The sequence below is a fragment of the Molossus molossus genome, unplaced genomic scaffold (genome assembly GCF_014108415.1).
Source record: "Molossus molossus isolate mMolMol1 unplaced genomic scaffold, mMolMol1.p scaffold_m16_p_6, whole genome shotgun sequence".
Taxonomy (NCBI): Eukaryota; Metazoa; Chordata; class Mammalia; order Chiroptera; family Molossidae; genus Molossus; species Molossus molossus.
In genome coordinates, this window is record NW_023425399.1 from 22,556,706 (window position 1) to 22,570,098 (window position 13,393).

The following is a 13,393-nucleotide window of genomic DNA, read 5'->3' on the forward strand; positions in this document are numbered from 1 at the left end:
TTATAGTCCCCAGCTTTGCAGATGGGGAAACCAAGGCACAAAGCAATTAGCTGCTATGCTGAGGTCCCACAGCTGGCAAAGGGTGCAGCCGGGACTTGTACCAGATGTCTGGCCCCTTGAGCCCTTGCTCTAAGCCACTGAGCCTTTGAGCTGATTCAGGGCAAGGACGGATGGCACTGGGGTCTTTCTGTCCACTCTACAGGGAGCATTCGTCCTAATCTTCCCTTCTCCAGACGGGAGTTCTGAGGCCAGAAGGGCCGGCGAGGTCTCGGTCTCCCTCACACGGCAGGGCTCAGGGCCAGGCGTTGTTACAGCCGGAAACTGGGCAGTGCCCAGAGTGCCCAACAGTCTCAGAATCTACGGTCCTAAAAGTTGTCTTGGGGCCTCATTCCCACGGCTGGCCTCCATCTTGGTTGGACTCATTGTCCAATTTGGGGTCTTGGAAGTGGGAGTGGGAGAGGGTACCTCGAAGGCTCTAAATGAACCCACCCTCCAGCCCAGACGCTGGGCACGGACCAGCCCCTCCTCCTCAACACCAGGCCCTTATCAGGAAAGCAATTTGGGTTGGTGGGGAGGGGGAAGTCCGAGGCCTCAGGCTCTGGCAAGGTGGGTAGGAGAGATAGGGAAGTGGGGAGGGGGCCAGGGCACCCTGCTGGGAGGGCCTGAGGGTGGAAGGCACACCCAGAGCCAGCATGATGGGGGGCTTTCGCCAGGCACTGGCCCCTCGACATGGTTCCAGGGCTGCTCCTGCCTCCGTACTTGCCAGGCAAGACGCCCGCATCTTTAATTAGCAAGCAGCAGCCTCTCCCGATTCATCACAGTCACTGTTTAATTAGCCGCACACAAGGCGCCCCTACCCCCAGCTCTGGGTTGAGCAGCCTGCCTCTCTCACGGATGCTGCCACCACCTCACGGTGTCCCCTGTCACCTCCCCCCCATGCTTATTCTGCTACCCAGGCTGGGGGATGGGGCAGGCATGCCTGGCTGAAGCCTCAAGGAGATTCTGGGCACCCAGCAAACATTGTTAGGGCCTCCAGTCTGCTCCAGGCTGGCGCTGGGCAGAGCCCAGGCCAGACAGAGGTGGCTGGCCTCAGCCCTATCCGACTGCTCAAGAGCGGCTTTTCCCTTTGGGAGGTGCTGAGACATCTCTCCAGCTGGTCCCGGGGTGCTGAGAGAAGACAGCAGTAATTCTCCATGCTGCTCCCACCGCACATCCAGAAAGAACGACCATTTCTTCTCCCACCCCAGAGCCAGCAGGGTTCCCTGAGAAGGCTGCATCCTCTGGCCTGGAGAGAGCATCCCTGCCTCCCCCCGTAGCTAGATCCTGGAGGCCCAGGCCACAGGCAGAGGGAGACAGTGGGGGTCTGTGCGTGCAGGGCCCTGGGGGGCCAGGGGCACAGGAGTGAGCCCCGGGCTGTGCCTGAGCCAGCTGCCCTGTTTTCCTGAAGCAGGGTGGAGTTGGTGGCCCTGGGAGAGGCCCCACGCCCTTTGGGCAGAGCCAGGGCAGCCATCTGGAGGCAGGAAGCTCAGGTTCCATCCCAGCCCTGTGCCCGGTCTCATCTCGTGGCTGCAGGCAAATCAGCAGCCCAGGGGCCTCAGCGTCCTGGCCAGGGCCGTGCTCAGACCCTCCTGCTCTGACGGGGCTCAGCAGTGGACGGCCCGGCGTTGTTCTGTACCCCAGGAGGGTGCGAGAGCCCATCCACTCTGGCAGACCCTCTGTATGGCCTTGGCCAGCTACCAAACTGCCGTGACTCAGTTTCCCCCTAATTAGGAGCTACCTCATGGGTTGTCCTGAGGAGTAAATGATTTACAATGTTTAATGCACACATAACGGTACCTGATGGAGGGAGTCCTCAGAGGTCATTGGCTTTTTTGCCGTTATTTCCCTTCCTTTTACCCATCAATAGTTACTGCCAGGTAGGAGGGAGCTGGGAGTGAGTAAGGGAGGGAAACTCGGGCTTTTCAGAGTTTTCCTTCCAGTGAGGGAAGCAGCTGAAAACAAGTAAATAAATAAAGGAAAAATACACTTTCACCTGAAGAACATCTGCAGTTTAGTTCATGGTAATTCACCAGCGTTAATTTCTTAGTTCTGACAAAATCACCACAGTTAGGTCCTGGGCATTAGGAAAACGGGGGGAAGCATATATGGGAATCCTCTGTACTTTCTTTGCAACTTTTCTGTGAATCTAAAATTATTCCCCCAAAATAGTATATTTTTAAAAATTCATTTTCAGGTAATGGTATAAACCACGAAGAAAATAAATGGGCAAGAGATACAGCGAAGAGGGTGTGGGCCGTTCTAGACAGGGTGGTCTGGGAGGGCCTCTCCGAGGAGGCAACACTTGTGAGAAACTGCGTAATGGGAAGAAGGACCTCGAGGAGACCAGGGAAGGACCCGACAGGAGGAGGGAACAGCAGATGCAAAGGCCCAGGGGCAGGCCTTGGCTGAGGAGGTTTGAGGTCCAGGGCAGCGTGGGAGGGGCTCGGGGGCTAGAGATGAGCTCCAAGAAGTGGGCAGCTCTCCTGTGACCTCATTTGTTCTTTCAAAGGACAGGAAGAAGGAGGGAGACTCTGAGCTGGAAACTGTATCTAGAACTTTCCATGAATTGGTACATCTTAGTTCTTATTGTAACTCTGGGGGAAGGCACCCTCATCTCATTTACAGGTGAGATGGTGGAGGAGCAGCCATCAGCCCATGTCGCCTGGTGAGGAACAGGCTTATGCTTGGAAGGAGAAGCGTCATGGACCGTTCGGCCGCACTGGACGTTACTGGGAGACAGGGAGAGGGCTAACAGGCAGGGCCAGGACAAGGGTGTGGCCACAGACAGGCGGGCCGTGCTGGGAGCAGGGACAACCAAGAAACGGGGATCTCTGGCCAGCATGAGACCATGTGTCAGGGCAGGAGAGCAACTGTGTACATGTTACATAATCAACCAGTAATGGTAGCATTACACGTATGTCATACAAAATTCTAGCGGTTCAAAATAACATATGGGGACAAGTTCAGTCCCCTGCCACCTACTTTTCCTCCCCAGAGATGCCCTCTGGGACCTGTTTGTTGTGCATCCTTCCTGAGCGAGTGTGGATGGCAGCACCTTGACCACAACCCAGGGAACACTCAGCTGCTCTGAGGGCCTGTCGGGCGCCACCTTCCAGACAGCCCCCGGCACGCTGCTGTCTCTTTGAGTCCTCTACCAACCCTTGCTGTGTGTGTATCAAGCTCTCTGTTTTAAATTTTTCTCTTTATTGATTTTAGAGAGAGAGGAAGGGAGGAGAGAGAGAAACATCAACGAGAGAGAACATTGATTGGACTCCTCCTGCAAATCCCCCCACTGGGGATTTGGCCTACAACCTGGGCATGTGCCCTGACCTGGAATCGAACCAGTGACCTCTTGGTGCCTGGGTTGATGCTCAACCACTGAGCCACACTGGCTGGGCAAGCTCTGTTTTAAATGGGAGTAAACTGAGGACAGACAGGGCAAGTCACTCAGCCAAGGTCACACAACTAGCACAGGGTTTGGACTCAGGACGTCTCCGGCAGCATTGTATAGGTGACAAAACTAAGGCACAGAGAAGCGGATTTACAGCCCCCAGTGGCCCAGCATGGAATTTGAGGAGCCAGGACTTGAGTTTTTCAGTCTCTCTTCGGAGCCCACACCTCTGACCACTGCACTGTACTGGGAGAAAGGACCCCCCAAAACCCGGAGTCAGCCAGACCTGGGAGTGATGCCCATCCCTGCTTAGGTGCATGGCCACGGGCAAGTCACTGTCTTCCCTGTCACCTGGCTGCCCAGCCGGACGCAGAGGAAGCAGCCTGTCAGATGGCTCAAGGATGCGCTGGAGCAGAGGGAGAGGTCTCTGGGACGGTGGGGGTCGGACCGGCCTCTCCCGTGGCCACTTTCTGTGATGGGCAGGAAGAAGGGTGCTGCTAGGTGGATGTTTCAGGGGCTGGAAGCTCAAGGTGGGGCCCTCCTTCCCTTCAGCTGTGCAGACAAAGCAAGTGAGGGCACCCCGGGAAGAGGGGTGGGTGGAGCCCTGGCCCCTTCCTTGACCTGCTACCCAGCTCACAGCCATGCTGCTGAGCCAGGAATCCTTTGGAGCCAGAAGATGGGAAGGGGTTTCCAAAGGTCTTTCCAAAGTGATGGGCCCAGTCCTAACCCCTAGCCCAGGCTGAGGGCCAGGACCGGCGAGGCGGTGGTCGCGTGGAGCAGGGGCGGAGGAGGCTGCGGCCAGGAGGGCAGGGATGACACAGAGAGGCGGCCCAGCCGGGTGTGGGCTCAGGCTGGGATTTCAGGCTTCACAGTGCAAGGTGACCTCCAGCTGGTGGGCTGGCCTTCAGCTCAGCAGGCTCAGAAAGCTGATTTATCTACCTGCCCCCCTTACCTCCCCCAAGAATGATCAGATTATGGGTCTGAAACAGCCAGATTCTCCAGGACATGGAGACAAACCCAAATGCCAGTTTCTTCACCTACATCCTGGGCCAGACCATTCGGGGCCAAACTGCGTTAGCCTCCCATGAATCCCGTCTTCACACCCCGTGCCCTGAGAGCCCAATTAGAGATGAGAAGGGGCCTGGGGCCCGTGTGTGGAGTGGTCTTGGGGCACCAGCTAATCTCCGCCAGGCTGCCCCTGAGGGCGCAGTGGAGTGGGGAGCCCTGGGACTGGGGAGGCAAAGCCAGGCTTGGGTTTGACTCTCAGCTCTGCTGCGTTCCTGGGCGTACTAATGCACCGCGGAGAGCCTCAGTTTCCCCATCTGTAAAATGGGGTTGCTATCAGAATTGAGATCTCCTCAGAACGAAGTAGCTTCTGACACAATGCATGATGTGTAGTAGGTGCTCGATAAATGTCATCCTCCTGCACTGACCAGCTGATCAAGCTCACTTTCCAAACTCCACACAGCCCAGAGACAAACTCTGGCACTTGTCCCGTGATCACGCAGCCGTCTGGGAGATGTACTTTTGTTGCCAAATGTTGAATTGCTGAAACCTTTCTAGGGAGACGGGAGAGACTATTTGCAAGTAGCACTGGGCCTGCTAATGGGGCCTGGTAGCCATTGGGCTTTCCCTGCAGGTACCCGGAGACTCCCGGGCGGCACACACTGCCTTTGCCTGAGGCTGGGCTGGCTCTACCCACAAAGGCTTCTTTCTGGCGACTCTTTTTTCTAGAAGGCCCCTGGAAAACGGTGCCTTCTGTCCTGACAATGTTCTGGGTGTTCCGTCTGGTCTGTGGGAGCCGGAGGCAGCTGCAGGGGGTGGAAGGGAGCTGGGCCAGTCCTCACGGGCTGTCCCTGAGCGGTCCTTCCTGCTCCCATCTTCCCTGACTCTGGAGCAGGGCCAGGAGCACATCGCACGGGCTGGGCGAGCGTGAAAGTGCCTGAGAAACTGGAGGGGCCTTTTCAAAGGCAGAGAGGAGGGTTTTTTAGAAAACCTTCTGTCTTTCCTGTGAGGCAGAAACTGTGAGCTGGAGATGACCTTGATCATCAGTGTCTTTACAGGAGGATGTTAAATTGATATTGGGCAGAAAAGGGCGTTCACGGTCAAATAAATTTGGGGAACACCAACTTAAACATCTGACGGGGTTCTTCTCTGCAGGGTTTCTCGGGGCCTTTCTTGTGCGTCTGTGAAGTTCTAAGAGGCAGTGGCTCCATCTGTGCCGGCAGCCAGGCCTGTTTGATGTGTCCTTTCCGATTGTCCCAGCACCTTATGAATTTAGAGGGCTATGAAAGCCACTTTGGGAAATGCCAAAATAGTTGAGAACTTCCCCCTCCGTCGTGTACCACAGATGGAGGCATCTTGGGGACTCTGGAGGTCTTTGGGGAACATGGGGTTTAAATATGTTTAAAGGATTCAGAGGATGCTCGAGCCTTTATTTTAAAGCTAAGACTTTAGCCCTGGCCGGTTTGGCTCAGCGGTTAGAGCGTCCGCCTGCGGTCCGGAGAGACCCGGGTTCGGTTCCCGCTAAGGGCACGTACCTCGGTTGCAGTTTGTCCCCGGCCCTGGATGGTCGTGTGGGTGGCAGCCACTCGATGTGTCCCTTTCACATCGATGTTTCCCTCTTTCTCTCTTCTTCCCACTCTGTCTGTACAAAAAATGGAAAAATGTCCTCGGATGAGGATAAAAAAATAAATAAATAAATAAAGCTAAGACTTTAATCCTTTTTTACCTGTATTAATGCATTTAATCTTCACAACGACCCTAAAATCACTGTTGTCCTTTCCATTTTCCAAAGGGTAAACTGAGTCAGAGAGGCAGTCCTTGCCCAAGGTTCCCAGCTGATAAGTGGTAGTGCTGGGATTTGAACCCAGGTTGTCGGAGTGAGGGGCTGCATTCATAACCATGGCACAGCCTAACCACTGCAGGCGAAGCTGCCCCCTACCCCCATCCAGCAGTCACCCACTTAAGCTTCTGCTCGAGGGTGAATCTTCCTGCAAGTAGCAGGTCTCAGGCGTTCTCAGGAGAGTCTATGGCTCCATTTCACAAGGTGACCATTTCCAGCTCTGAGTCCAGGGCCTGGGGACGCCCCCGGGTGAGTCCTGCCATCCACAGCTTCCCCACCAGCAACCTGGCCCCTCCAGAAGGTTGTGTTATGGTTTCATTTCATCCTCACCCTGGTTATCTTTATTCCACAGGAGAGGTTCAGAAGGAAACTGAAGCTCAGAGAGGGGAAGTAACTTGCCTACAGTCACATAGTGAGGAGATGGTGAGGCTGGGATTTGAACCCAGGCAGTTGGACTCCAGAGCTTGGTGTTCAAGACACAGGTGCCGCTGGTGATGAAGCTGTGGGTTTCTGGGGCCAGGACAGTGGTACAGATGTAGCCCCCCCCCCCAGTCCCCCACTGTCCTCTGACTAGCTACGCCCCTGCAGACCCGCTACAGTCCCCTCTCCCTGCAGATAGGCTCTTGGGTTCCCTGCTAATCTCCCTGGGCCTCTCCTCCCCAGCATGTGGGCCAACAGTCAGTAGCATAGAAACAGGCAGATAGGTCTGCACCACTGAGGACGCGAGAAGCACTAGTCACCGTGGCCTCTTGGCTTCTCGGGGCTTTATCTCTACCTCCTGGAGCAGAGCCTCGGCCGTTTCCTCCTGCTGGGCTCGGACTTCTGGTTCCGGGTGTTTTTTCTTCCCCTTTGGCTCCTCGGTTCCTAGAGATAGAGCTGTTTGCCGTCTGTCCATCTGTAGACAGTAATTGGACACCTCTCCAGGCTCGTTTCTGTGGCGGCTGTGGGGGCCTCCCTGGCCCCGAGGGCGGGCAGGACTCGGTGCTTCCAGGTCTTGCTGGAGGCTGGGTGCACACCTGCAGGTGCAGCATCTGCTGGTTGATGGTAGAGGAGGGCCTGGGTTCGAATTCTGTTTCCAACAACTTAATAATAAAGACACAACCCAGTTTTTAAAATGAGCAAAGGATCTGAACAGACATTCCTCCAAGGAAGGTATACAAACAGCATCAAGCACATGGAAGATGCTCATTAGCCTTCAGGGAAATGCAAACCAAACCATGGAGATCCCACTTCACACCCACTGGCATGGCTACAATTAAAAACAGAGAAATGCAAGTGTTGGAAGATGTGGAACCCGCATGCATTGTGGTAGGAATGTGAAATAGTGTGATCATTTTGGAAAACTGTATGGCGCTCCTCAAAAGGTTAACCATAGCCTGGTCAGTGTGGCTCAATGGTTGAGTGTCCACCCATGCACTAAGAAGTCACCGGTTCGATTCCTGGTCAGGGCACATGCCCAGGTGGTGGACTGATCCCAGTAGGGGGCATGCAGGAGGCGGCCGATCGATTTCTCTCTCATTGATGTTTCTATTTCTCTCTCCCTCTCCCTTCCTCTCTCTGTAAAATCAATAAAGAAAAAAAAAAAAAGGTTAACCATAAAATTACCATATGACCCAGCAAGTTCACTCCTAGGTATACAGTCGTCCCTCGCGCTATATTTGCTATATTTGCAAAAACTGCCACAGAGCGAAGTCGCGAAAGTCGCAGCGCGAAGTGGCGAGGGACGACTGTATAAACAAAGAATCCTACTTCGCAGAAATTCATTTATCGCGGTAGAGTCTGGAACTGATTAACCGCGATAAACGAGGGCCGACTGTATACCCAAAAGAATTGAAACACATGTCTACACAAAAATTATGCAAATGAGAATAGCACCATTATTGTAATTGCCAAAACGTGGAAATAACATGAATACTTTCAGCTGATGAATTGATCAATATAATACGGAATTTTATTCACCACAGAAAGGAACAAAGCACTAACCATTGGGCAACACCGGGCAGGGCCCAAACATCATACTTTTAAACTACGGACTCGATGGTGTGTTTGCAACTACAGAACAGCACAGAGATGAGCGGGCACAAAGGTCGTCATAACAGGGCCTCCCCTTTCAGAGTGTTTTCCAGGGGCTGGGTCTCTACCAGGTGCCACAGCTCAGACGGTGGGGTTGATGATAATGGTCTAAGGTAGTGGTGATGGTTGTACACTCTGTGACTGTTCTGAAACCACTGGCTTGGACACTAAATGAGTGAGTTGTTGGACATGTGGATCATATCTCCATAAGGCTGCCATAAAAAATTAGAAAATACAAATAAGCAGAAGAAAAAAAAATTGTGAGATTCATAATCCTACCACCTAGAGACAACCACTGTTACATTTTCATGATACTCTCCCAAATTACACTCTGTTGCCTATTAAATTTTCATTTAATAATATAAGGTAAATACCTTTCCATGTCACTAAGTATACCTCTGCATAAAAGCCAAATCCTATTTTCGCCACTCACTGGCTGTGGACCTTGGGGAAGCCACCTGGCGCTCGGTCTCCGTTTGTAAGGGGGGAGTAACCGAAGGACCCACCTCCAGAGGGAGTCGTGAGGACACCTACAGTACCTGGTCTCAGGTTGATTCCCCGGTCAAGGGCACATAGCTGGGTTGCAGGTTTGATCCCCGGCCCTGGTCAGGGTCACGCGGAAGGCAAGCAATCACTGTGTCTCTGTCACATCTATGTTTCTCTCCCTGCCTCTGCCTCCGCCCCCCCCCCCGCCCCCGCATCCCTCCCTCCCTTCCACTCTCTCTAAAAATCAATAGAGAAGCCCTGGCCGGTTTGGCTCAGCGGTTAGAGCGTCGACCTGCGGACCACAGAGTTCTGGGTTCGGTTCCCGCTGGGGGCACGAACCTCGGTTGCAGTTTGTCCCTGGCCCCGTTTGGGGTCATGTGGGTGGCAACCAGTCAATGTGTCTCTCTCATGTCGATGCTTCTCTCTCTCTCTTCCACTTCTCTCCCTCCCGCTCTATCTGAAGATAAATGCTAAAATGTCCTCGGGTGAGGATAAAAAAAATTAATGGAAAAAATATCCTCGGGTGGAGATTAATGACAACAACAAAAAGGGTGTGTGGTCTGGCCGGGTGGTTCAGTTGGTTGGAGCGTGGTCCCGTATACCAAAATCCCCGGTTGAGGCGTCTATGAGAGGCTCTGATGGATGTTTCTCTCTCACCTCAGTGTTTTTCTTTTTCTTTTTTCCTTTACTGATTTTACAAAGAGAGGAAGTGAGAGAGAGAGAGAGATAGAAACACTGATGAGAGAGAACATAGATTGGCCACCTCCTGCATGCCCCCCACCAGGGATTTGGCCCACAACCTGGGCATGTGCCCTGACTGGGAAGCGAACCGGCAACCTCTTGGTAGATGGGTCGACGCTCAGCCACTGAGACACACCAGCCGGACACATCAGTGTTTTTCTCACTCTCTCTGCCTTCCTCTCTCTCTTAAAAAAAAAAATCATAAACATATCCTCCGGTGAGGATAAAAAAAAGAAAGTAAGGTGTGTGTGTCAGGGACAGACCCCGGGAGAGAGAGCCCTGGAGGTTGTTATGACCTTCCGTGGAGAGAAACACTGTTCCTGAGCACCTACTGTGTGCCTGCACTGGTTCCTGTTGTCTCCTCACAATGACCATTACCAGCTCCCCATGACAGAGGGGGAAACTGAGGCTTGGGGTAGTGCACGACTTGCTTTTGCAAATAGCTGAGGGTGGAGCTTGGGTTCCTTTCCAGGTTTGCCTGGTTGAAAGCCAACATTCTCGTCACTTCTCCATGCTCCGAGGAAGGGATGGCTTTGAAAAGGCTTGAGTCCCGTCCAAGTGAGGGATTGTGTCGTTATTCCCCAGACCTGGAGGGTGGCATCCAAAGGGGAAGTCACTGCTCCTAGACTGAATCACAAGGATGCCTTCCTGTGTGCCTCCTGTGTGCTGAGCTTCCACTGGGCTGGGGGGCACAGTGGGGGCTCAGAGGGGGTCTGTATCCTGGGACGGGCAAGGGTTAGTGCGCAGGCTCTGCAGTGGTCGGGAGAGGAATCCCCTCTGCGGGTGGCTTGGGCAGTTACCTCTGGGTGAGCTGTCTGCAGTAGGTGGTGGGAGAAATAAGCTACAGCAGCGTGAGTGGCTCGGTGCAACTGCTGACATGGATAAACTGTGCTATCACCAGGGTGAGTCAGCTGGGCGGGCGGGGAGCCGGGAGGAGTGGCCCAGGGAAGGGGCACTGCCCATCTGGCTTTTTTTTTTTTTTTCCCTCATCCGAGGACATTTTTCCATTTTTGTTCAGGTAGAGTGGGAGGGAGAGAAGGGAAGAGAGAGAGAAAGAAACATCGACGTGAAAGGGACACATTGAGTGGCTGCCTCCCGCACGACCCAACCAGGGCCGGGGACAAACTGCAACCGAGGTACGTGCCCTTAGTGGGAACCGAACCCGGGTCTCTCTGGACCGCAGGCCGATGCTCTAACCGCTGAGCCAAACTGGCCAGGGCCCATCTGGCTCTTTGTACACTTCTCTCTGAGCCCAGTGGGTGGGCAGCCAGCCCACGTGAAGGGCTGGAGAAGTCACCCATGGCTTTCATTCCCATTTATCAGGAGAGGGGGAGGGGGACACCTCCACTGAAAAGCCCGCCCCCGTGTCCCCAGCCAGGCCAGGTCCCTCCTGTCCCCTGGCTGCAGGCAGCTGCTCTGCATGGGTCTCTGTGCCCCTCCCCTGCTCTGTCCTCTCCCTCCAGTGCCAACTCAGACCAGTCAGCTAGTGGGGTCACGGCTGCCTTCGGGTCCTGTGGACCCTGGTGTGAACCCAGCCCCACCTCTGGCAGTCTGTGACCTTGGGGCGTGACCACCTCGAGGCGCTCTCCTTCCTTCTCTGCAGCAGGGGTTCCAGAGCCTAATTCTGACTCTGCTTACTTGGTGTGGCCCCCTGAGAAAGTTACTCAGCCCCCCAGCTTCAATCTCCTCATCTGCAAAACAGGACGACAATTGCAGCTTGGAGATTTGAGCAGTAACCAAGTACATGCAAGTGAAGAACTCAGATCAGTGCTGGGGACTTAGCAGGTGTTCACTGTGTGTTGGCCATGGTTACTATGATCTGGCCTTTTAGGGCTGTTGCCATACCCAAGGTCCTGCCCCAGAGGCCTCACCCCTAAATGCCAGGTCTTTGGCCTCACATACAACCAGGCACGATGGCTGTTCGGGTCGTGGTCCTGGCCTCCGCCTCTCCCACCATCAGGCCGTTAGACTGGGCATGGGCGCTCTGCACGGCCCCTCCACCACCGACCCAGGGGGCTGACGTCTGGCGAACAAATTAAACAAAAGACCAAATGCATGAGAAGGCCGAAAGGCTCCACATTTTGCAGGAAAATTCAGGGTTCATTCATTCATTTATTCAACTAATACCTGCTGAGCACCTACTGTTCTAGGCACTGGAGAGACAGTGGCAAACAAAACAGGCGAAACCACCGCCCTGGGAGAGTTGAGACCAGTGGGAGACAGGCCCCAGAGGACATGGATAGTGACTGTGGACAGCGTTAGGTAGTGATAGATGCTAGAGAAGCATGTACAGTGGGGCTGTCATTTGAGACAGGGCGACCAGAGGAGGCCCCAAAGTGACATTTGAGCAGATTCAAAGGAGGTGAGGTGGTTGTTGATTCGTTCGTTCGTTCGGCCAGTCGGCCGGTATCAGCAAACATTTCCTAGGGCCCATTCTGTGGCCTAGGAAATGGGGAGGTGGGCTCACCCAGAATGGCTCACAGGCAGGCGTCTCCCAGCAGCGAGGTGAAAACACATCCCGCCCCCCCGGAAGAACCAACAGAAGCTAGGGTGTCAACCATGGTGGTTTGCCCAGGACTGAGGGCTTCTGGAGAGGCGGCACTTTCAGGGCTAACCTAGAAAGTTCTGGGCAAACCTGGACAAGTGGTGACCCGCACAGAGGCTGGCCGAGGAATGGTCAGCCAAGGCTTCTGCTTCTCTGAGGAAGTGACAGATTTGCAGGCTGTGGAAAGGGGAGGCCACGTGCCTTTGCCACGCGAGTGAAGAGGGCAGAGCCTCCAAGGCCCAAGTGCAAGAGCCTGTGGGGGATGCAGGCCAGTGCAGGACTGAGCTGTCTCCCGGGGTCAGGGGATGATGGGGCAGGGAGGGTGGGGCCTTGGGCGTCCTCAAGGGGCTGCACTGACTGCAGGCAGCTGGCCCCCATGCAGGTGGGCGACGGATTGCATCTGCATTTTAGAAAGAGCGATGCTTCGTGGTGCAAGGTTATTTGCCAGGGCAGAGGACAGAAACAGGAGCAACGCCATGTCCTTGTTCCTTCTTTCCTTCATTCCAGTGGGCACTGCGCTTCTTCCAAGTCGCCGGCCCCAGCCGAGATGTCAGTGCTGGGTCAGCAAGACAGAGTGAGGGAGAGAAAGCAAAGAGTGGAGGATCTAAGTGAAGGGCATATGGGTGTTCGTGGCACTGTTTTCTGTAGATTTAGACATTTTCAAAATAAAATGGGGAGGGGGATACATAAAAATAAATTCTGGGCCTTGTCTGGAGCATCCAGGGCCGGTGGAGATAAGGCAGGGTTTCCCCCTCCAGCAGCTCAGGGTCCAGTGAGGAAGCAGCGTGAGTGCTCAGTCCTCGAGGAAGGGCCCGAGGCAGGCCTGGGAGCCCTGAGAGTGAGTGCCGCCAGGTGTAGAGGGACAGGGAAGGGCACTGGGACAGAGGAACGGCAGAGGCAATAGCTCAGAGGCTGGAGGCACAGGCGGGTTGGGGCCACAGGTCGTTCTTTGCGGATCGATGGAGGGTTCTCGGTGGGCCGGGAGGTACCGTTCGGAGGAGGCTGGAAAGGGAAGTTGTGGCCTCATGGAGCTTGTCTCCTGGAATTGGTCTCTGAAAATAAAAGTGATACTGGCCCACTGTTGCAAAATTAGAGAACACAGGAAATACAACCCCTAAGTTAGCCCATCGCCAGAGATAGCCACTGTGAGGCATTTGATACATTTCTTGCTAAATTAGAATAATGCAAGTGGGTGAACCTGGCTGTTTCTTACTTAAAATTACTTCAGATGCGTTTTCCAGGACCATTAAATAGTCTCTAAAAACCCGACTTC

The 13,393-nt window shown here is 54.3% G+C and overlaps 1 protein-coding gene across 1 annotated transcript; it reads left to right on the forward strand.

The window, feature by feature from the left end:
• The first annotated feature begins 479 nt into the window (after positions 1–479).
• Positions 480–836, forward strand: LOC118618470 (uncharacterized protein C20orf203). The gene is given in 3 exon segments (XM_036244731.1): positions 480–599; positions 601–805; positions 808–836. Coding segments are annotated over 3 exon segments (354 nt in total).
• Positions 837–13,393: the final 12,557 nt, after the last annotated feature.